This window comes from Chrysemys picta, chromosome 19 (assembly GCF_011386835.1).
Source record: "Chrysemys picta bellii isolate R12L10 chromosome 19, ASM1138683v2, whole genome shotgun sequence".
NCBI classification, from domain to species: Eukaryota; Metazoa; Chordata; order Testudines; family Emydidae; genus Chrysemys; species Chrysemys picta.
This window is the reverse complement of record NC_088809.1, coordinates 23,532,237-23,554,447: the sequence shown is the minus strand read 5'-3', so window position 1 is coordinate 23,554,447 and position 22,211 is coordinate 23,532,237. Positions and strand designations below refer to the sequence as shown.

General features: G+C 46.4%; 1 protein-coding gene across 1 annotated transcript in view; it reads left to right on the top strand.

Moving 5' to 3' along the window:
• Nucleotides 1-22,211, top strand: part of MPO (myeloperoxidase) — a 67,389-nt gene that overhangs the window by 13,008 nt on the left and 32,170 nt on the right. Inside the window, exons 3-7 of the mRNA XM_008177112.4 lie at nucleotides 269-362; nucleotides 4,334-4,509; nucleotides 5,418-5,541; nucleotides 7,188-7,317; nucleotides 18,342-18,548. Of these exons, the coding sequence (XP_008175334.4) occupies nucleotides 269-362; nucleotides 4,334-4,509; nucleotides 5,418-5,541; nucleotides 7,188-7,317; nucleotides 18,342-18,548 (731 nt within the window). The remainder of the gene's footprint in view (nucleotides 1-268; nucleotides 363-4,333; nucleotides 4,510-5,417; nucleotides 5,542-7,187; nucleotides 7,318-18,341; nucleotides 18,549-22,211) is intronic.

The following is a 22,211-nucleotide window of genomic DNA, read 5'->3' as shown; positions in this document are numbered from 1 at the left end:
TTGACGCACTATGTACTATGTGGGGGAGCTAATAGTACAAAGGAAACCTAATCTCTGAATGTCCAAGTTCTGTGGGTATTGAATAGCTGTAAGAGTGGGTATATGATATGAGGAGAGAGGGACAGAGGCCAGATAGTGAGCTTCAGGGCAGAATCAACTTGTGATGGGCAGAGACTTGCTCCAGTATATACAGCAAATCCTGATTTGTGCAGTGAACTTGTGGGAAGGAGTTGTCCTCATGTCCTGCTCCTTCTTCTCTTTGGACTAGATATCTCAGGGATGCTGTCGGCGCCGTCCCTTCTGAGCAGTGTTGATGAAGCCAAGCGGCTGGTGGATGCAGCGTATAAGTACACCCGGAACCGGTGAGTTCCCTGTTAACCAGGGGTCAGCCTCTCATACCCTTCTGCGTGGTGACTAGCACCCTGCTCCATGCGTAGGTAGCTTCATTGATTTCAGTGTCACTATTTGCAGCGTAAGGTGCGACTCATCCTGAGCACAGGTGTCAAAATCTGTCCCAGGGTAATTCTCCGTATGTAATAAGCTGCAGTCCAATATCTGACCCTAGTCCAAGGCTTTCTTACTCCAGGTTGCAAGTAGAACAATGCCTGAGCCCTAATCTGCGATTGGTGACATTCTCTAGCAGGGCTACAGAAGGGGTGTCACTAAGGTGGCATTTAACAGTCCTTAGTGGAAAATGACAGTAAAAGAGATGGAGGGACAGAGACAGTCCGTCCCCATGGGCCTCTTGTGTATGCAAGTCCTGCCTGTGAGCCTCATGGCTACCAGTGCTCTGACACAATTGCTATGGAACTGCCGGCAGCTACTCCATAGTCAAGGTTGGGTTCAGTTTTTCATCTCCCCCAATTTACAATGCTTAATCTGGGAGCAAAGAGTAATCTTCGGAGGGTTTTCAGCTAAATGTCAATAAATCACTTTTTTGGAGTCCCAGGTATTCCTGGGCCACATCTAGCTTCCAAACAGCTTATTCAACCCTGCAAACTTTCCACACATTGAAAATATTGGGAATCGGCATATCTGAACGAATCAGGTTGTTTACATATAGTTAAGATAGAGAATATGCAACCGTAATTTAGGCGAAAGACCATTTCAGGGTGGTCGTGAGTCTATACCAACATTCCAAACCCGGGAGATTCAGAGTTAAAATGATGCTTAAAAGAAATCCAGACATGGCGAGGTTTTGGGAGTGGCGAGTAGTGAGGCCAGGCAATCACCATACAATTACAGATTCTGGATTATGATTAAGACATTTAATGTTTGTGGTTCCAGATTGGAGGACGTGGATTTTTTAAGGAAACGTTAAGGGGCTTTTATTTTTCCCTTCCCAAGAGCAGTACAAAGCAGACGAAGCACAGTGGTGAATCTGTCCCTTACTGTGCAGTGGCTTTGTTGGTCTGTGTTAGCGAGACTGGTGCTACATGAAGGGAGGCTGGGAGAGACCAGTTCCTGAGTCCCCATAGCTCTGCCCTGTGCTCCTGCCTCAGTTCCTCTGGCAGTGCTGCCTCTGTGCGCAGTGGAGCCAATGGGAAATTTTCAAGCACTGAGGACCAAGCCACTATGGGGCTACGGGACCTTTACAAGGAGTGGCAGTTGTGCCATGTAATCTACCAATGAGAACTCTTGATATATCCAATCTCCTTCAGACCTGTCTTATTTACAACCAACAGAATTGTTGCACACAAATGAGCTGTAGAAGAAGGTTGAGGATTAGTTAAGTTACCTCTGATGTCACATTGGTTGCACTTAGAGTTAGCTGAGCTGTTGCCCTGATCTCATCTGGACCCAGTATAACCATAACAATTTATGCAACAATCACTAATGCTTATTTTGGGACAAAGAAAAGCTTGACTTAGATGGTAAATTTCTTAAAGGATCCAGTTTTTCATTCGTGTTAACTCATAAGCTAATTCTCAGGATTACCGGTAAATTCTCAGAAAATTCATTCTGAGCTCAGAGTGAACGGTGTAAATTTGGGGAGGATACGTTGTATTCTTCATTTATAACCAAGAGATTGAACCCCGGTTTTAAGTGCGAAACAGGACTCAGCCTAAATTATAGAGCTGCAACCGGTACCTCCTTAAATACAGGCAAGGACAGTTCAAACAGCGTGGATCGTTTTTGTGACATTAGAGGTGACTCAACCAACCATCACAATCCCTTGACAGTTGATTTGCTTGCCGCAATTCCAATGATTGAAATGAGTCAGTGGAGTAAGGGGGACTGGACACATGCCCAGGAAGTTCTCATTATGGAGGTGCTGTTTGTGACTCCACAGTTGTGTGAAGATTGCACTTAACACAGGGATTCAGCATTTTATTCTGTATGAACCATCCTGCATATCCTCCCCAAGCCGACAGCACTTAGTCTTTGAGAATAAAATGAATTTTCTGAGCATATACAAGAAAATCTATTAATTAAACAGCATTACAATTAATAAAAAATAAATACATAAAGTTTTTTGTTCCAATATAATCTCATTCATGGATTGTGAAGACTCTTCAAAGTTTCCATATCATTAACCTTACTGAATTTGTATCCATAGGCTACCGTTGAAGAATTTTTGTTTAGGATTAATGGTAATTTTTTGCCATTATTCTTCATAACTGAAAGTTTTTCCTTCAGCGGTGGCTGAAAAAAAATATTCGACTTCAGAGAATTCTATGAACAACTGCCCTCTCAAAATGGCTGCCATCTCTTATTCTTCTGAGTCCCACAGCAAAGATGGACACCACCTCCTTTCACCTGCTCCTCTCCACTCCTTTACAGCATGGGGAGCTACGATCTTCCCTGGAGGCAATTTGGTGTCACTCTCAGTGGGAACCATGAGAAGTGGTGGCCATTTTGGATGAGAGCAGCCTGCGTGGTGTGAGCAAAGAGACACCAGACTCCAAGGGTGGAATTCACAAGGGGGACATACACATCTAACTGCCACTTTAAGTTCTTCAGTCCAACATTAGGTGCCACTGGCATTCACAACCCCCCTGCTCAGCTTCTGTGTAGCCATGTAGGTGCCTAAAGCCCATAGATAGATATTTCTGCCAGTAAAGTCCACAAGGTACCAACATTTTGGCAGCTGAGCACCTCCTCACACTGCCATGCACCTAACACTCGGTGGGATTCACAAACGAGGGATTCCCCTGCCTATCTTGCCTTGGGGGATTGGTCTGGTAGATGCACTCTGCCCACATCTAAACTGACACAAAATGGTCAGCAGAGGGGGTTGTGGTGTCCCCTTTAGCTCAGTGGCTAGAACACTTTCCCAGGATGTAGGAAACTGAGGTTCAATTCCTGCCCCCTAAGAAAGGGCTTAACCTGCGTTTCCTGCCTCATAGGAGAGTGCCCTAGCCGTCAGGGGATTCTGGGGCAGGGCCCTCTGTCTCTCTTGCCGTAGCTGCTCCACTTTGTGTGGATAATTCAATACTGACTGGAGCAGGCAGACTGGAACTTGGCTGCCCCCTCTCCTAGCAGGGAGCCTAAACCACTGGGCTGTAGAGTCAGTCTTGCTCATGCCATTGTTGGGGTTAGGGTCCAGGGGTTGGGGGTGGCTGTGATGCGCAGGGGGCAGCCTAGATGATCCACTGGTCCCTTCTGGCCTTACACTTGTGACTCTCTCTGGTCCGATGATTAGTTTGTATTGTTATCTGTATTATTTGTCATATCCATCACGCACTGAGAGAATCTGCTCTTCTTTAGGCCTCTGCTATTCCTGCCCTTTGCTTCTCTTCTTCCCCACCCACCTTCTTGTTTCTCTTCCTATCCTCTCTGTGATTCTTCTGTACTTTCTCTGCATTGCCTTCCCTGCAGCCTTACCCAATTTCTTCCCTGTGGGCTTCACTCCCTCCCCATCCAACCCCTAAAATGGTCAGCAATTAAACAGTTATTGTTGGCATGGACGGGTCATCACTGGTATTTAAAGTGGACATCTCAGTGAGAGGAACAGGGGAGATCACTTCTCGGAGCCATGGTGTAGGCTCTGTGCAGACTTAGGCCGGCATCGCTGCTTTGGCTACACTTAAGTCACTTTGGGAAAGTGATATCTGCCCTGCAGCCATGACTGAGAGACACTTGACTGGTTTATAAATGAATCTGAGATTCCGGAGAACCCGACCGTATCATATAGGCTGCAATACATCCTGCTGGTCAGCTCTGGCCTGCACACAGATGTTTGCTAGCCCCGCACCGCACACACATGTGCCAGGATAGTAACTACTGTAACTGGGGAAGGAGCTGGGATGGACAGAAGGCGGAAGGGGCCCCGTGCAACTTGTAGGATTGTTTCTGCTCCAGAGCTACAGTAGGACTTTTTTTCTTTCAGTTTAAAAGAGAAACTGAGGAACGAAGCCTTCACCCCTGCAGATATCCTGGAATACATCAAGCAGCCAGTGGGGGGAACCAGGGCCATGATCCGAGCTGCCGATTACATGGAAACCACCCTGAACCTGCTGAAGAAGAAGTTGCAGTTTTCTGTGAAGGGGAAGTTTAATGTCACAGGTACAGGGGTGCAAGTCAGTTTGGCTTCCTCTCCTTGAGCCCTTTCTCTGCCCAGTGTCTTGGGGCTCAGTTATTCTCCCACTGACTTCAGTCCTGCAAGATTGGGCCTTAATTGGATACACCTGTAAGATGAGTGGCTGCAAGGTACATGCCAGTGTCTGTTGCCAGGCAGTGGCAGGCCATGAAACGTGGGGGAGGGATAGCTCAGTGGTTTGAGCATTGGCCTGCTAAACCCAGGGTTGTGAGTTCAATCCTTGAGGGGGCGCTTTGGGGATTTAGTTGGGGTTGGTCCTGCTTTGAGCAGGGGGTTGGACTAGATGACCTCCTGAGGTCCCTTCCAACCCTGATATTCTATGACAGTATTATGAATGCGCTCTCTCTGTCAGGTAGTGCATATCAGAGCTAGCATCTCCCCATTCATCACTCTGATAGCTCCCCAGAGACACAACCCCCTGGGCAGACTAGCAGCAGGGGAGGGGTTGTAGTTCAAGAACTCAGCTTCTTGGTGTGAAAGGTCCATCTAGTCCAGTATTCATGCCCCCCACCCCTTTCTTCTGGAATTTGGGTCAAGTATAACCACTGCCCAGCTGTGGATGGGATGGGAAGGGGACTCTTCCCTGGTACCACCGTCCTCCCCTTCCCTCTGGCATCTCCTGCCCCATTCTGCAGAGCTGAGGTTTGAAAGCCAGCAGGTGCTGTCTGTGGGAACATGCCCAGCGGCTTCAGGCTCTGTTTTACTGTGAGGCCAGACAGAGGCTCTGTGACCAGAGCAGGCTGCATCCTGGGGAGGGCAGCAGTGAGCTGGGGAAGTGATTTGACAGAGTGCACAAGTGGCCTCCCTCGCCCCATTTCTGGGGCACCAGTCCCAGCACACCAAGTTGCTGAACCTCCTTTGCATTCTCTTGCAGACGTGCTGAGCCCAGCTCAGCTGGAATTGATTTCCAAGGCTACCGGATGTGCCCAGCAAAATATAAATATACCATGCGATGAAACCAACCCGTACCGAACGATCACGGGTGAATGCAACAACAGGTGATGCTGGCTGTCAGGGAGAGGATGGCAGGTCCTCCCTACACTAGAGTAACTTCCTATCTATACGTTCCTATCTAATCCCAACTATACATATCAAATGATGGGGTATAAATGAGCTGTTCCCACTCAAGAAAGAGATCTTGGAGTCACTGTGGATAGTTCTCTGAAAACATCCACTCAAGGTGCAGCAGCAGCCAAAAAAGCGAACAGAATGTTGGGAATCATCAAGAAAGGGATAAATAATAAGACAGAAAATATCATGTTGCCTCTATATAAATCCGCGATACACCCACATCTTGAATACTGCGTACAGAGGTAGTCGCCCCTTCTCAAAAGAGATATATTTGAATTGGAAAAGGTTCAGAAAAGGGCAACAAGAATAATTAGGGGTATGGAACAGCTTTCATATGAGGAGAGATTAATAAGACCGGGACTTTTCAGCTTGGAAAAGAGACGACTAACGGGGGATATGATAGAGGTCTATAAAATCACGGCTGGTGTGGAGAAAGTAAATAAGGAAGTGTTATTTACTCCTTCTCAGAACACATGAACTAGGGATCACCAAATGAAATGAATAGGCAGCAGGTTTAAAACAAACAAAAGGAAGTATTTCTTCACACAATGCACAGTCAACCCGTGGAACTCCTTGCCAGAGGATGTTGTGAAGGCCAAGATTATAACAGGATTCAAAAAAGAACTAGATACATTCATGGAGGATAGGTCCATCAATGGCTCTGGCTCAGTAGCAAGCATTTCCTCCTTGCCGGCTGGCTCAAGCCTCACAATCAAGCTGGTTTCTTGAGTGAAAGTCACCCCCAAGCCAAAAGAGAGGTCAGATTTCTGCTCCTAGTCTAGTTTGTCCTCGTGCATGCTGTGTGTCAGGGGGTCACTGAACTATTTGCAATGGTTTTGCTCAGTGGTTTACACACTATCGACTCCTGCCCTCATCTGTCAGCTGTGCCCTCCTTCATTACATTCTCAGGCTAGGTCTACACTACCCGCCTGAATCGGTGGGTAGAAATCGACCTCTCGGGGATCGATCCCTGAATCGGCGCTCTTACTCCACCAGCGGAGGTGGGAGTAAGCGCCGTCGACAGAAAGCCGCAGAAGTCGATTTTGCCGCCGTCCTCACAGCGGGGTAAGTCGGCTGCAATACGTCGAATTCAGCTACGCTATTCACGTAGCTGAATTTGCGTATCTTAAATCGACTCCCCCCTGTAGTGTAGATGTACCCTCAGACAGGCCCCTTTGTGCTTTGTCCCACACTGCCCTTCACCCATGGCAGGAGCTCCCAGAGCACTGGCAACGCCACCTCATTTCCTCCTTCACACGCCCCTGTGCAGTGAGGCCTACAAAAGAGTCAGCAATGGTTAGGCAGTTGGTGTGCTGAGACCCCTGCTTGTCATGCTGCCCGGAATTGTTTCCTTGTGCTCCCCCATTGGCCTGTCTGTGTCCACTTGGGGTTTCTTGTCTTGTTCGTAGACTGTCGTCTCTTTGGAGCAGGGACTGTCTTTTTGTTCTGCCCGTACAGTGCCTAGCACAATGTTCTGGCCCAGGACTGGGGCTCCTGGGCTCTATAATGATGATGATGTTGATGGTATGACTTGCTGTATTGTAAATACGGATTCTTTCATTCCATCTCCCAGGAGAAGCCCTACCTTAGGGGCTTCAAACAGAGCCTATAGCCGATGGCTGCCTCAGGAGTATGAGGATGGGGTTTCAATCCCTCGTGGCTGGACGGAAGAAGTCCGTTATTCTGGATTTCCTCTCCCATTGGTAAGCACTGTCAATTCATTTAAAATACATTCTTTCCATTCAAATAGTAGGAAGGGAGCTCAGAGTTTTGCCAGAGGTAGGGTAGCTCAGGGGCCCCATGGCACACGTCCTCCACCATCAGTAACCCCTGTGCCATTTCTAGGCTGGGCACATTATGACCAAAGTGAACAAAGGAAGGAAACAGCAGGCCATTAGGTCTGCACTTCTGGCTGGAGGAGTAATTCCCAGCATGCGGTAAAGTACCTGAGCTAGTTCTAAACGTGCTAAAAAGAGACGTAGCCACAGTGGCGCAGGGGCAGGCAGAGGCTAGCTGCCTAGTGTCACAGATGGGTAGGGACTCGGCGCAGCTAGCGTCTCTATTTTTAGCATGCTGGCTCAGTCAGAGCTAGCATGGGTGCGTCTCCTTGAGCTGGGAATCACCCTCAGCTCAAAGTGTAGCTGTACCCTAAAATGGCTGCCTGAAGCCTGCGTGGAAAGCAGAATAATCTGCCTCCATCGTTCCCCCTTAGACCCACTTAACCCTGTGTTGCCAACTCACAGGATTTTATCGGGCGAGTCATCATACTGGATGTTTTCCCTAAATCCCCAGCTCCTGAAGTCATGAGAATCTCTGCTTTCATTTTTTTAAAAAGAGTTTCTAGCTCTAAGAAACCTGAACCCTAATGGCCCAAATCCCAGAAGGCAAAGAAAAAGCTCCCACATTTACTATTTTAAAAATTCTTGTGATTTCACAGCCAGTCTCATGATTTTTGGGGCCCTGACTCATAATTTTTGAACTCTTGAGTTTGAGAACTCTTAACCCTGCCAAATAGCAGAGTGCAAAGTTGGAGAGGACGAATACCCGAAGAAAAATATGTTAAAATACCCAGCAAGGAAGAGTACATGTGTGTGTCCGCGTGTGCGCATAGGGTGGATGGGGAGCCGTTAGCTGCTACAGTGGGATGTAATGACAGCAGCACTCAGAAAGGCAGGAATTCAGGGTAGCTGGGGATTTCAGCTGAAATGCTCATCCAACTTCCAAAATCTACCTTGTGCCAGAAAAGTCTTTAAAGAAGGGAAGCTTCAATCCAGAGGCTTGAGCTAGAAAGCCAAAGCTCAAAGGTGCATGAAGATTCTCCCCAGGCAGAAACTAATGATGAACTACTGAAAAATGTGTAGCACATGGAGGAAAAATAGGAGGGCAGGAAAAGAAAGGACTCCAGATAACGTGCTGTGCCTGAGAGAAATAGAGCTGAACAAGAGACCTCCGAGATATGAGGAGTAACCTGAAGATTTGTAACTGAAAGAGTTTTATTGAGAGCCATCCAGAATGAACAACTGAGGAGTAACTAAGCTAATTGTAAAAAGAAACTATTCTGCAGTTCAGTTTAATTGGGGCAAACATAGATTAAGGCCTTTAAAAGGGCCATACTGCAGTGGGGGGGATCTTGGGGGTGGGGAATATTGGAGAAAAGAAAGGGGATGGGGAGGGGCTTATAGGGGCTCTGTAGAAATCCTCCCCATGTAACAGAAACGTCAGAGGACATCTCCTCCTACGGGTCAGGGTTGAGGTCCCGTGGGTAGAGAATGTTGCCCAGAACAATAGAATAGCAGCAATTAGAAGTGATCTTGTTCAATACTTTCAAATAAATAATAAAGACAAAAGAAAGAGAGGACTCTGAGAGGCACATGCAGGAGTAAACTCTGAGAAGAGCCTTTCATTTAAAAAAAGAGAAATCTCAAGAAAAATTAGAACTGAAACAGAAGTTAAAGATCCATCCTTTGATCCCTAATCCCTTTAGGTTCCCTTGACAAGAGAGCAGGGCTAACTCAGTGAGAACGGGGGGTTAAAAAGCCAGCTTGTAAGCGACCGGAGAGCTAGTGAACAGGATCAGCAGACAGGGCTGTTCTGCAAAGGTGTTTAGAGAGGGCACGTGAGCGCCAGATACACTGATAAACATTCTCTAAACGTAGGCCAATAAATGCCCCCCCCTCAAAAAACCCAGCCAACCAACCAAAAAAACAAACAACCCCCCAAACCCCGCAGACATACACACAAAGAACAAACAAAAAAGCTGCAAGAGTAAAACTAATCCGGCAGAAGTCCAGCAACGGGGGTGGGTGAGTGGGTATCCAGTTTATTGCACCAAATGCAGCATGTCTGATTACTTGCTTTGTGAGCAGGTGGCGTATGTGTGCATTTGGTGCAATGCAGCTCCTGGCCCTCAGAGATGGAGCATGGGCTGTTGACCAGGGTGGCTGAACGGGAAGAGTGAAGGGAGACAATAAGATCTGACAGCCTCTATGATGTTGAGGAGGATGAAAGTCTCGGGGATGGAGAACATCAAGCTGGGAGAGAGGGAAACAATCCTTTAATTGGGATTCTCCTTCCAGATGATGTCGTGGTGTCCTCTGGCCCTAAGGATACCCTTCCGAGGGAGGGAACCACAATTATTAGGAAGAGCAAGATAATAGTTATGGGGGATTTAGTTATTAGAAATATAGATAGTTGGGTTTGTGATGACTGAGAGAACCGCATGGTGAATTGGCTCCTGGGTGCTAAGGTTGGAGACCTCTCGAGACATCTAGACAGACTTATGTGCAGTGCTGGCTAGGAGCCAGTGGTCATGGTACATGTGGGTACCAGTAACATAGAGAAAGAGAGGAGAGAGATTCTGGGGTAGGTAAGAGATTAAAGTTCAGTACCTCCATGGTGGCATTCTCTGAAATGCTTTCTGTTCCGTGTGTGGGCCAGTTAGACAGGCAGAACTGCAGGGTCTCAATGTGTGGATGAGACGATGGTGTTGGGAGGAGAGATTTAGGTTTTATTAGGAACTGGGGAATATTGTGGGAAAGGAGGAGCCTATAGAGGAAGGAGGGGCTCCACCTACACCAGATTGCTGGTATATAAAATTAAAAACTTCATAGGGGACTTTTTAAACTCAGGGCTGGGGGGAAGCCGACAGGTGGGGAGGAGCACATGGTTCAGATAGAGACATCCTGTAGGGAAGGATTTATTCATGGGGATTCTCTATATCCTGGTAAAGAGGAGAGGATAGAAGTTGATAAAGTACAGGCAGAAGCTGAGGAGTAACAGTCAAGTGAAATAGAGCCTCATTCAGTTACACCACACAAAGGCGGACAACTAAATATTGACAAATTTTACAAGTGCTTCTACAGAAATGGAAGAACTTTAAACACTACGATGGGAGTGTGACGGGGTCCCCAGGGTGCAGCCTGGACTGTGGACCACTGAGCCCTCAAACCCACCAACCTGGTTGTCTCTCACACGGTGATGCTAATGTCAAGCTACAAGCCTCTGACAGTACTGCACTTACACAGCCATCCACAGGTAGAGACACACCCAACTGAGTTACATGAACAAGCTCCCAGCCACTCATGAATAGGGCCCTACCAAATTCATGGTCATGAAGAACACACCACAGACCATGAAATCTGGTCTTTTGTGTGCTTTTACTCCATACTATACAGATTTCACAGGGGAGACCAGCGTTTCTCAAATTGGGGGTCCTGACCCAAAAGGGAGTTTCAGGGGGGGTTACAAAGTTATTTTAGGGTGGTGGGTCATGGTATTGCCACCCTTACTTCTGCACTGTGGCCTTCAGAGCTGGGCGGCCAGAGAGCAGCTGCTGCTGGCCGAGGGCCCATCTCTGAAGGCAGTGCCCTGCCAGCAGCAGCGCAGAAGTAAGGTGGCAATACCATACCATGCCACCCTTACTTCTGCGCTGCTGCTGGAAGCAGCTCTGCCTTCTGAGCTGGGCTCCCGGCCAGCAGCCGCTGCTCTCCAGCTGCCCAGCTCTGAAGTCAGTGCCGCCACCCCCAGCTGTAGTGCAGAAGTAAGGGTAGCAGTACCGCAACCCCCCACAATAACCTTACGACCCCTCCCCCCACAACTCCTTTTTGGGTCAGCACCCCTACAGTTACAACACTGTGAAATTTCACATTTAAATAGCTGAAATCATGAAATTAACTATTTAAAAAATTCGATGACCGTGAAATTGACCAAAATGGGCCATGAATTTGGTAGGGCCCTACTCATGAACCATCAATAGAAAGGCTCCAGCCAATTCCCCCCAGCTCCAGCTCCAGCCCTACACCCCAGAACTATTCCATTTTGAACTGTTCAGAAGCCTGACCGGTGTAAGCTCATAAATTAGTTCGCCACTTCGACAAAAGGGTCATGGGCGGGCAACAGCCCTCGTTAACCTGAGCTGAGATTCCCCAAGGACTTCCACCAAAACCACACTGGTTTAGATAAAATATTAAACAGATTTATTAACTACAGAAAGAGAGATTTTAAGTGAAATAAAAATAGAAACGCAGTCTAAATTCTAACTTAAACAGACTAAACAAGATTTGAATCAAACGGTTTCTCACCCTAACAGATGGTACAAGCAATTTACAGTTCCTCAGTACACAGACTGGAATCCTTCCAGCCTGGGACCAATCTCCCTAGTTCAAAGTCTTTGTCCTCCAGATGATCTTCCAGGTGTTGGATTGGGGGCGGGGGGAAGGAGAGGCCAAGTGACGATGTCACTCTCCCTCTTTTATACCTTCGTCCAGCTGCTAGAAAGATCCCTGCTGTGATGTGGGGGTCAGGCAGTCCCCATTGGTCAAGCAGTCCTCATTACATAGGTGTCTTTTCTAAGGAATCTCTGGGATAGGGGATTCTTTTTTGATGGGCCATTAATGCTGTCTGGGCCATTCTTTGTTGCAACGGAAAGGGTGGCTGTGTGTGTTCCCAACCTCACAACATATTCCAGTAACACAGGTAGCAACATTTCACATACAATGATAGCACATACAATCCAACAGGATATTAATGTTCAACAGATCAAGACTTGTAAAATGACACCTCACAAGGTATAGTTTGTACAAAACATATCATAATCCTATCACAGTGGTGAATATGGGGGTTCCCGGGTGCTACTTTGAGGTACAGAGTGTCACAGGGTGAACTGGAGTGCCTGCTATTAAATGTGGATATTGATATAATAGGCATCACAGAGTAGGTTGCACTGGAAGGGGAGTGGCACTATATGTGAAAGAAAGCATAGAGTCAAATGGAGTAAAAACCTTAAATGAATCAAACGGTACCATAGAACCTCTATGGATAGACATTCCATGCTTGAATAGTAAGCGTATAGCAGTAGGGATATACTACTGACCACCTGACCAGGATGGTGATGGTGATTGTGAAATCATGGTGGTTATTGAGGCTACAAAAACAGAAAACCCAATAAAAATGGGGGATTTCAACTATCCCCATATTGACTGGGAACATGTCACCTCAGGACAGGATGTTAAAAATTTCTGCACACCGTTAATGACTTCTTTTTGGAGCAGCTAGTTCTGAAACCCACAAGGGGAGAGTCCTAAGTGGTGCACAGGAGCTGGTCCAAGCGGTGAATATATCTGAACTGCTTGGTAATAGATAGGGCCCTACCAAATTCACGGCCATCAAAAATGCATCACAGACCATGAAATCTGGTCTCCTCCAGTGAAATATGGTCTTTTGTGTACTTTTACCCTATACCAGAGTTTCTCAAACTGGGGTCTGCGGACCCCTGGGGGTCCCCAGGGGTACTCCATGGGGTCCGTGAGCCCTGCTGATCAACTCCTCCCCCTCCCTCCCTCAAGTCTTTAGGATTTGGGGACTTCAACAGCTGAGTCAAGGGAGAGAATTCTTCCAGGAGTGGGAGGGTCAGTTTTTGTGGCCCGCATCATGCGGGAGGTCAGACTAGATGATCATAATGGTCCCTTCTGACCTTAGAGTCTATGAGTCTATGAGTCTAAGGCTCCCACGCCCTGAGTGGTGCTAAAAGTCCGGCGGCACAGCGGGCTAAGGCAGACTCCCTGCCGGCCCTGGCTCCATGCTGCTCCCGGAAGTGGTCGGCATGTCCCCGCGGCCCCTAGTGGGGGAGGCAGGGGGTCTCTGCATGTTGCCCCTGTCCCGAGTGCTGACTCCGCAGCTCCCATTGGTCGGGAACTGCAATCAATGGGAGCTGCAGGGGCAGTGCCTGTGGGTTTAGGAGCTGCTGTCAGAGGGCTGTGCCAGTCGCTTTCAGGAGCTGCTTGAGGTAAGCGCCACCTGGCCAGAGCCCGCACCCCTCACCCTCTCCCGCACCCCAACCCCCTGCTCCAGCCCTGAGCCCCCACCCACACCCAAACTCCCTCCAAGAACCCGCACCCCGCACTCTCTCCCAGAGCCTGCACCCCTCCCACACCCAAACTCCCTCCCAGAGCCCGACTTCTCACCCCTCCCGCACCCGAGCTCTCTCCCAGAGCCTGCACTCCACACCCTCTCCTGCACCCCAAACTCCTGCCCCAGCCTGGTGAAAGTGAGTGAGGGTGGGAGAGAGTGAGCGATGGAGGGAGGGGGGATGGAGTGAGCGATAGGCAGGAAGAGGTGGGTCAGGGGTGGGACCTTGGGGGAAGGGGTGGAGTGAGGGTGGGTCCTGGGGCTGAGCGGGGAGGTTTGGGGGTCCTCAAATATTTTAAATCAAAATGGGAGTCCTTGGGTTGCTAAAGTTTGAGAACCATTGCGCTCTATTATACAGATTTCATGGGGAGATCAGTGTTTCTCATACTGGGGGTCCTGACCCAAAAGGGCGTTACAGGGGGGTCACAAGGTTATTTTAGGGGGGGTCGTGGTATTGCCACCCTTACTTCTGTGCTGCCCTCAGAGCTGATTGGATGGGGAGCAGAGGCTGTTGGCCAGGCGCCCAGCTCTGCAGGCAGTGCCCTGCCAGCAACAGCACAGAAGTAAGGGTAGCATGACCCCTACAATAATCTTGCGAGCCCCCGCCCAGTTTTTGGGCTGGGAACCCTACAATTACAACACTGTTAAATTTTCAGATTTAAATAGCTGAAAAATATGACTGTGAAATTGACCAAAATGGACCGTGAATTTGGTAGCGTCCTAGTAATAGCATCCATAATGTAATTAAATTTAACTTCTTTGTAGGGGGGACAATACCAAAGAAACCCATCCCAGAAGCATTTAACTTCAAAAGAGGAACTACACAAAACTGAGGAGGCTAGTTAAACAGATATTAAAAGGAACAGTCACTAGAGTGAAATGCCTCCAATCTGCATGAAAACTTTGTAAAACACCACAACAGAGGCTCAAACTATATGTATACCCCCAATAAAAAGAACAAACAATAATAGGACCAAAACAGTGCCACCATGGCTAAACAACAGAGTAAAAGTGGTGATTACAGTCAAAAAGGCATCTTTTAAAAATTGGAAGTCAGATCGTACTGAGGAAAATAGAAAGGAGCATAAACTCTGTCAACTTAAGTGTCAAAGTATAATTAGGCCAAAAAAGAATTTGAAGAGCAATTAGCAAAAGACAAAAACTAACAGCAATTTTTCTTAAGTACTTCGGAAGAGGGAAGCCTGGTACACAGTCAGTGGGGCCACTGAACGACTGAGATGCTAAAGGAGCACTCAAGGTATACTAGGCTGTTGCGAGAAGCTACGTGGATTCTTTGCATCAGTGTTCACTGCAGAGGATGTGAGGGAGATTCCCACACCTGAAACATTATTTTAGGTGACAAACCTGAGCAACTGTCCCAGATGGACGTGTCATTAGAGGAGGTTTGGGAAGAAATTGAGAAATTGAATAGTAAAAAGTCACCAGGACCAGATGGTATCACCCAAGAGTTCTGAAAGAACTCAAATGTGAAATTGCAGAACTACTAACAGCGGTACGTAAACTATTGCTTATGTTAGCTAAAATGACAGGATCTAAGTGAGCTTTTACCACTCAAGAAAGAGATCTTGGAGTCATTGTGGATAATTCCCTGAAAACATCCACTCAATGTGCAGTTGCAGTCGAAAAAGCGACCAGTATATTAGGAACCATCAGGAAATGGATAAATAATAAAACAGAGTATATCATAATGTTACTATATAAATTCATGATACACCTTGAATACTGCATGCAGTTCTGGTCATCCCCACCTCAAAAAAGAGATATTAGATTTGGAAAAGGTAGAGATATGGGCAACAAAAACTATTAGGAGTATGGAACTGCTTCTGTATGAGGAGAGACTGAAAAGACTGGGACTGTTCAGCTTAGAAAAAAGAAGACTAAGGGGGATATGACAGAGGTCTATAAAATCAAGACTGGTGTGGAGAAAGTGAATAAGGAAGTGCTATTTACCCCTTCACATAACAGAAGAACCAGGGGTCACCAATTCAATTAATAAGCAGCAGGTTTAAAACAAACAAAAGAAGCACTTCTTCACACAACACATAGTCAGCCTGTGGAATTCGTTGCCAGAGGATGTGATGGAGGCCAAAAGTATAACTGGGTTCAGAATAGAATTAGATAAGTATTAGCCAAGATGGTCAGGGATGCAACCCCATGCTCTGGGTGTCCCTAAACCTCTGGCTGCCAGAAACTGGGATTGGACAACAATGGATGGATCACTGGATAATTGCCCTGTTCTGTTCATTCCCTCTGTAGCATCTGGCTTTGGCCACTGTCAGAAGACAGGCTTGCTGGACCATTGGTCTGGCCCAGTATTGCTGTTCCTATGTTCTAAAAAGCTGTAACAGATTCATAAAAGTGCAGGCACAGAAGAACATATCACCAGGTAACTAATATTAGGGAGGGAAGTGAATACGTTTATGGGAGATGTCCCTCAACAAGCCCTTACTTGTATGAAGAGGTGTTTTTTATGAAAAAGGAAGTAGATGTGATAACTCAATGCTTAAAAGCTCAAAGGATTAAAGAGCAATACACTCTCCCACCCGTTAAAAATGCTCAGCAAAAGCTAGTTACACGCTGCTACGAAGTATGTTCTGCTTCTGCTGTTATTAGAATAACCTCTATAACTTCAGATACTTTACATTTTATTTTTATCAAAAATATCTGGAAGTAGCGGGCAGTGGGAAGGAGCTGCCAAAGACACAGGAGATTGACAGAAATTCTAGGAGAAGAAATAACAGAGGAAATGTAAAAAGTGGAAAACGCCAAGCCTTGTGAATTTCCAGCCAAAGTTTACAAGCTATTAAGGTGGTATCCGCTGATCCTTTAATGCTGCTGTGTTAGGGGAGGAACTTCCAAAATCGATGAGAGAAACTGCTATTGTAGGTCTCCCTGACGTTGGAAAAAACCTTCCCTCCTGCAGATCTGACAGGCCCAGATTCACAACAAGCTGGTCTTTATTTGCAGAACTGGAGGAGATTTATATACATCCAGATCAAACTGGATTAATTAGGGACCAACAAAGGTCAAGTATTATTTGTATCGTATTTGGAGTAATTCGTAATGCCAGAGCAAAAGGGGGTGTGCTTTTCCTGTTATCCCCAGAGGAGGATATTTACAGGAGAGAATGGCATTTTTTATTCATAACTTTAGCACATGAACTTTGAACATTGGCACTGGCCCCATTGCCTTAAATGCAAGCCAACGGAGCCTAGGATCTCCAGTCTGAGATGTGTGAAGGCAGTAAACAGGGATGCAATATTGTTTGTATCTAACCCAGATATTTCCTATAAACGATTATCCAAAAAAATCCATGTCCACTTTTGTATTTGTAAATGGAGCATTTTTGGTACTTGCTTGGTAATGATTTGTAAGATTTCTTATGCTTCCTAGATAAAGAGTTACTTAAAGAAAGGTTCTTAGGGATTGAAAATTACATGTTCTAATGTTCTAAAAGTCTAGTGTAGATAAGGCAATTTAGAATTGAAAATATGTTACCTTGGCTTCCTCCTGCTCCTGTGGTAAAGACTGTGCGAGCCTTGTCTACATTAGGCTTTTCAAATGTATTAATTAGAACATATTAGCTGACAGGTGCTCACATCACGCCTTAAATCCTGGACTAGACAAGGCATTCCGCTAATTTAGCTGTGTAGTGAACATGTGCATCTTCTAAAGTGCACATTAAATAAGGCAATAGCTTCAGCGAGTCTTGTCTCAGTCAACGTGTGCTTTGCAGCCCAGCAGTGCCCTGGTAGCTGGCCAGATAGTTCCAGATTATGGAACTCCTTTTTTTCCTTTTAAAACAAAACCTAAGAAATTCCATTAAAAGGCTAAGAGAGTAGTTCTTCTCTGCCTTGCCTTCATACTTTCCTCCTTTACCCAGACGTATGTAGGCAGGCAGGCGGGCCTGACTCCCCCGTCCGTGTGGGAAGGAACTAATGTTGCCTCTCATTCACAGAAATGGAAATAGAGACAAAAGGGGTGAAGGTCAGTGTTTTCAAATGTTTGTGCCTAAAGTGAGGTGCCTGACTCTCAAAGGTGTTCACAGGAGACTCATTTCTGACACCCCCATTTCAAAACAGTGACTTCAATCTTTGTTTTCTTCGGTTTCCAGTCTGTGAAGGGTGATAATGCAGGACCATCTTTGTGAGGCTCAGTGCATAATTGGTGCCAGGGCTGATCCCCGGCACCCCTGGGCCCGGCACTTCAGCACCCCAGCACCCCTGGGCCCGGCACTTCAGCGCCCCGGCACCCCTGGGCCCGGCACTTCAGCGCCCCGGCACCCCTGGGCCCGGTACTTCAGCGCCCCGGCACCCCTGGGCCCGGCACTTCAGCGCCCCGGCACCCCTGGGCCCGGCACTTCAGCGCCCTGGCAGTTTAAGGCCCTGGCACCTCTGGGCTTTCCGTGTCAGTTATGAAAGTAAAACAATTGCTCGAGCCCCGGCACCTCCTTCATTACAAATTAAGCACTGGTGAGGCTCTTTGAGCTCTATGAATGAAGGAGCGCTCTGCGTGGAGTATTGTGGAGCGTGTGTTCAGAGCTGAACAGCCTTGAATAGAGATGGCAAATGAAGAGTTAGAGCCCTCTAGTAAGGGAGTCCAGAATTGTGCCTGCAGGAAAAGCAAACAAAGAATTCACCGTTTAAATGTTTGTATTTTTAAAAAGGAAATTGGAGCAGCTGCCATCTCACTTAGACACCTGTTGATGGCACTGGGAATTGACTTCCCAATCTTGTCGACAGAACACATGTTCCTAGCCCATCATATTACACACACACACTCTCTGCTTTAATCCCTCCAGGTCCGAGCAGTTTCAAACCAGATTGTGCGCTTTCCCACCGATCAGCTCGTCTTGGATCAGGCCAGGTCGCTCATCTTCATGCAGTGGGGCCAGTTTATTGACCATGACATGGACTTTGGCCCTGCGACTCCAGCAACAGTCTCCTTCAGCAGCAGAGTGGACTGTGAGATCAGCTGTGCCAAAGAACCACCTTGCTTCCCCATCAAGGTACTGTCAGGATTTCTCCTGGAGGGAACAGAAGAGTGAGGGGGCACCTCACCTTAGAATCATAGAAGATTAAGGTTGGAAGAGACCCCAGGAGGTCATCTAGTCCAACTCCCTGCTCAAAGCAGGACCAACACCAACTAAATTAACACCCAGCCACGGCTTTGTCAAGCCGGGCCTTAAAAACCTCTAAGGATGGAGATTCCACCACCTCCCTAGGTAACCCATTCCAGTGCTTCACCACCCTCCTACTGAAATAGTGTTTCCTAATATCCAACCTAGACCTCCCCCACTGCAACTTGAGACTTTTGCGCCTTGTTCTGTCATCTGCCACCACTGAGAACAGCTGAGCTCCATCCTCTTTGGAACCCCCCTTCAGGTAGTTGAAGGCTGCTATCAAATCCCCCCTCACTCTTCTCTTCTCCAGACTAAATAACCCCAGTTCCCTCAGCTTCTCCTAGTAAGTCATGTGCCCCAACCCCCTAATCATTTTTGTTGCCCTCTGCTGGACTCTCTCCAATTTGTCCACATCCTTTCTGTAGTGGGGGATACAAAACTGGATACAATACTCCAGATGTGACCTCACCAGTGCCGAATAGAGGGGAATAATCACTTCCCTCGATCTGGTGGCAACGCTCCTACCAATGCAGCCCAATATGCCGTTGGCCTTCTTGGCAACAAGGGCACACTGCTGACTTATATGCAGCTTCTCTTCCACTGTAATCCCCAGGTCCTTTTCTGCCACTTAGCTAGTCGGTCCCCAGCCTGTGGCAGTGCATGGGATTCTTCCGTCCTAAGTGCAGGACTCTGCATTTGTCCTTGTTGAACCGCAACAGAGTTCATTTGGCCAAATCCTCCAATTTGTCTAGGTCACTCTGGCCCCTATCCCTACCCTACCGCATATCTACCTCTCTCCCCAGCTTGGTGTCATCTGCAAACTTGCTGAGGGTGCAGTCCATCCCATCATACAGATCATTCCCCTTGATCAATTTCCCCTAGGGACTGGGTTTGTCAGAATCTCTCCCTGCCCTTTTCCATGGGCAGGTACCTCCAAGTGAGTGTTCCTCCCAAAGGGCATGTTGCTATGACTAAGAGGAGAGTGGGGGTGTTGTTTTCTTAGATTTTAAGGCCAGAAGGGAACATTATGATCATCTAGCCTGCCCTCCTGTATAACACAGGCCAGAGAACTTCAGCTTCCAGCCACGGGATCTCATTGTGCTTTGTCTGCTAGATTAAAGAGCCCCTGCTCTCAGAAATCTTATCCTCATATGAGTTCTTATAAACTATGATCAAGTCACCTCTTAACCTTCTCTTCTCTCCTTTAATCTCTTCTTGCAAGGCAGGTCCCAGAGGTCAAATAATTCTCCTCTGAACCCTCTCCAATCTGTCAATTTCCTTTTTTAATGTGTGAACACCAAAACTGCACACAGTATTCAGTAGTGGTCTCAATCATGCCGTACACTTCTCCAATTGCTATTGTCCTGCTCAGATACGTCGCATTAGCCCTCTCAGACACAACATTGCACTGGGAGCTCATGTACAGCTGGTCTTCACCATGAGCCCTAACTCTTTTCCACTGTCATTTATTTCCAGAGCTCAGTCTCACCTTGTAATTATGCCCTACACTGTTTGTTCCTAGATGTATGACTTGGCATTAGGCTAATAATAGTTTATGATCATATAGGCAAAAACTGGGTCATATACATTCAAATGGGGCAGAGTCTACCTTAAATTTGGAAATTCCCAACTTTGGAGTGATTCACTTTGCAATATTAATTTTATCTTAATTTTTGGTCTGGAATGTCATAATTCCCTGGTAGGCTTATGCTAACTCATGCATTATATTTATTTATTTGGATGTTTTACCAACTACAATAATGAGTGCTGGCCTGATGCTCTGGGAGCCCTTGACAGTCTTTAAAAATAACCTGATAAATAAACACCCTAACAGAGGCTCAAACTAAACGTATACCCCAAATTAAAAAACATAGTAAGAGGACCAACAAAGTGACACCGTGGCTAAACAACAAAGTCAAAGAAACTATTAGAGGCAAAAAGCAGCTTTTAAAAATTGAAAGTCAAATCCTACTGAGGAAAATAGAAAGGAGCATAAACTCTGGCAAGTCAAGTGTCAAATTATAATTAGGCAGGCCAAAAAAGAATTTGAAGAGCAACTAGCAAAAGACTCACAATCTAACAGCAAAAATTTTTTAAGTAGATCAGAAGCAGGAAGCCTGCTAAACAATCAGAGGGGCCAGTGGACGATCGAGGTTCTAAAGGAGCATTCAAGGAAGATAAGGTCATTGCGGAGAAGCTAAATGAATTCTTTGCATCAGTCTTCATTGCAGAGGAGGATGTCAGGGAAATTCCCATTCCTGAGCCATTCATTTTGGGTGACAAATCTGAGGAATTGTTCCAGATTGAGGTGTCAATAGAGGAGGTTTTGGAATAAATCAACAAATATTAAATAGTAATAAGTCACCAGGACCAGATGGTTTTCACCCAAGAGTTCTGAAGGAACTCAAATGTGAAATTGCAGAACTACTAAATGTGGTATGTAATCTATTGTTTAAATCAGCCTCTGTACCAGATGATTGGAGGATAGCTAATGTGACTCCAATTTTTTAAAAAGGCTCCAGAGGTGATCCTGGCAATTACAGGCCAGTAAGCCTAACTTCAGTATCAGGCAAGTTGGTTGAAACTATAGTAAAGAACAGAATTATCAGACACAGAGATTAACACAGTTTGTTGGGGAAGAGTCAATGCATCTTTTGTAAAGGGAAATCATGCCTCACCAATCTATTAGAATTCTTTGAAGGGGACAAGGGTGATCCAGTGGATATAGTGTACTTGGACTTTTAGAAAGCCTTTGACAAGGTCCATCATCAAAGGCTCTTAAGCAACATAAGCAGTCTTGGGGTAAGAGGGAAGGTCCTCTTATGGATCAGTAACTGGTTAAAAGACAGGAAACAAAGGGTAGGAATAAATGGTCAGTTTTCAGAATGGAGAGAGGGAAATAGTGGTGTCCCCCAGGGGTCTGTACTGGGATCAGTGCTATTCAACATATTCATAAATGATCTGGAAAAAGGGGTAATCAGCGAGGTGGCAAGTTGAAGACGATACAAGTTTACTCAAGATAGTTAAGTCCAAAGCAGACTGTGAGGAGTTACAAAGGGATCTCACTAAATTGAGTGACTGGGCAACAAAATGGCAGATGAAGTGCAAAATGTCGATAAATGCCAAGTAATGCACATTGGAAAATGTAATCCCATACAAAATGATGAAAGAGATCTTGGAGTTATTGTGGATAGTTCTCTGAAAACATCCATTCAATGTGCCGCGTTAGTCAAAAAAGTGAACAGAATGTTAGGAACCATTAGGAAAGGGATAGATAATAAGACACTAAATATCATAATGCCATGGCATACCCACATCTTGATTACTGTGTGCAGTTCTGGTCACCCCATCTCAAAAAAGATATATTAGAATTGGAAAAGGTACAGAGAAGGGCAATAAAAACGATTAGGGGGATGGAATAGCTTCCATATGAGGAGAGATTAATAAGACTGGAACTTTTCAGCTTGGAAAAGAGACGACTAATGGGGGATATGATAGAGGTCTGTAAAATCATGAAAGGTGACAGTGAATAAGGAAGTGTTATTTATT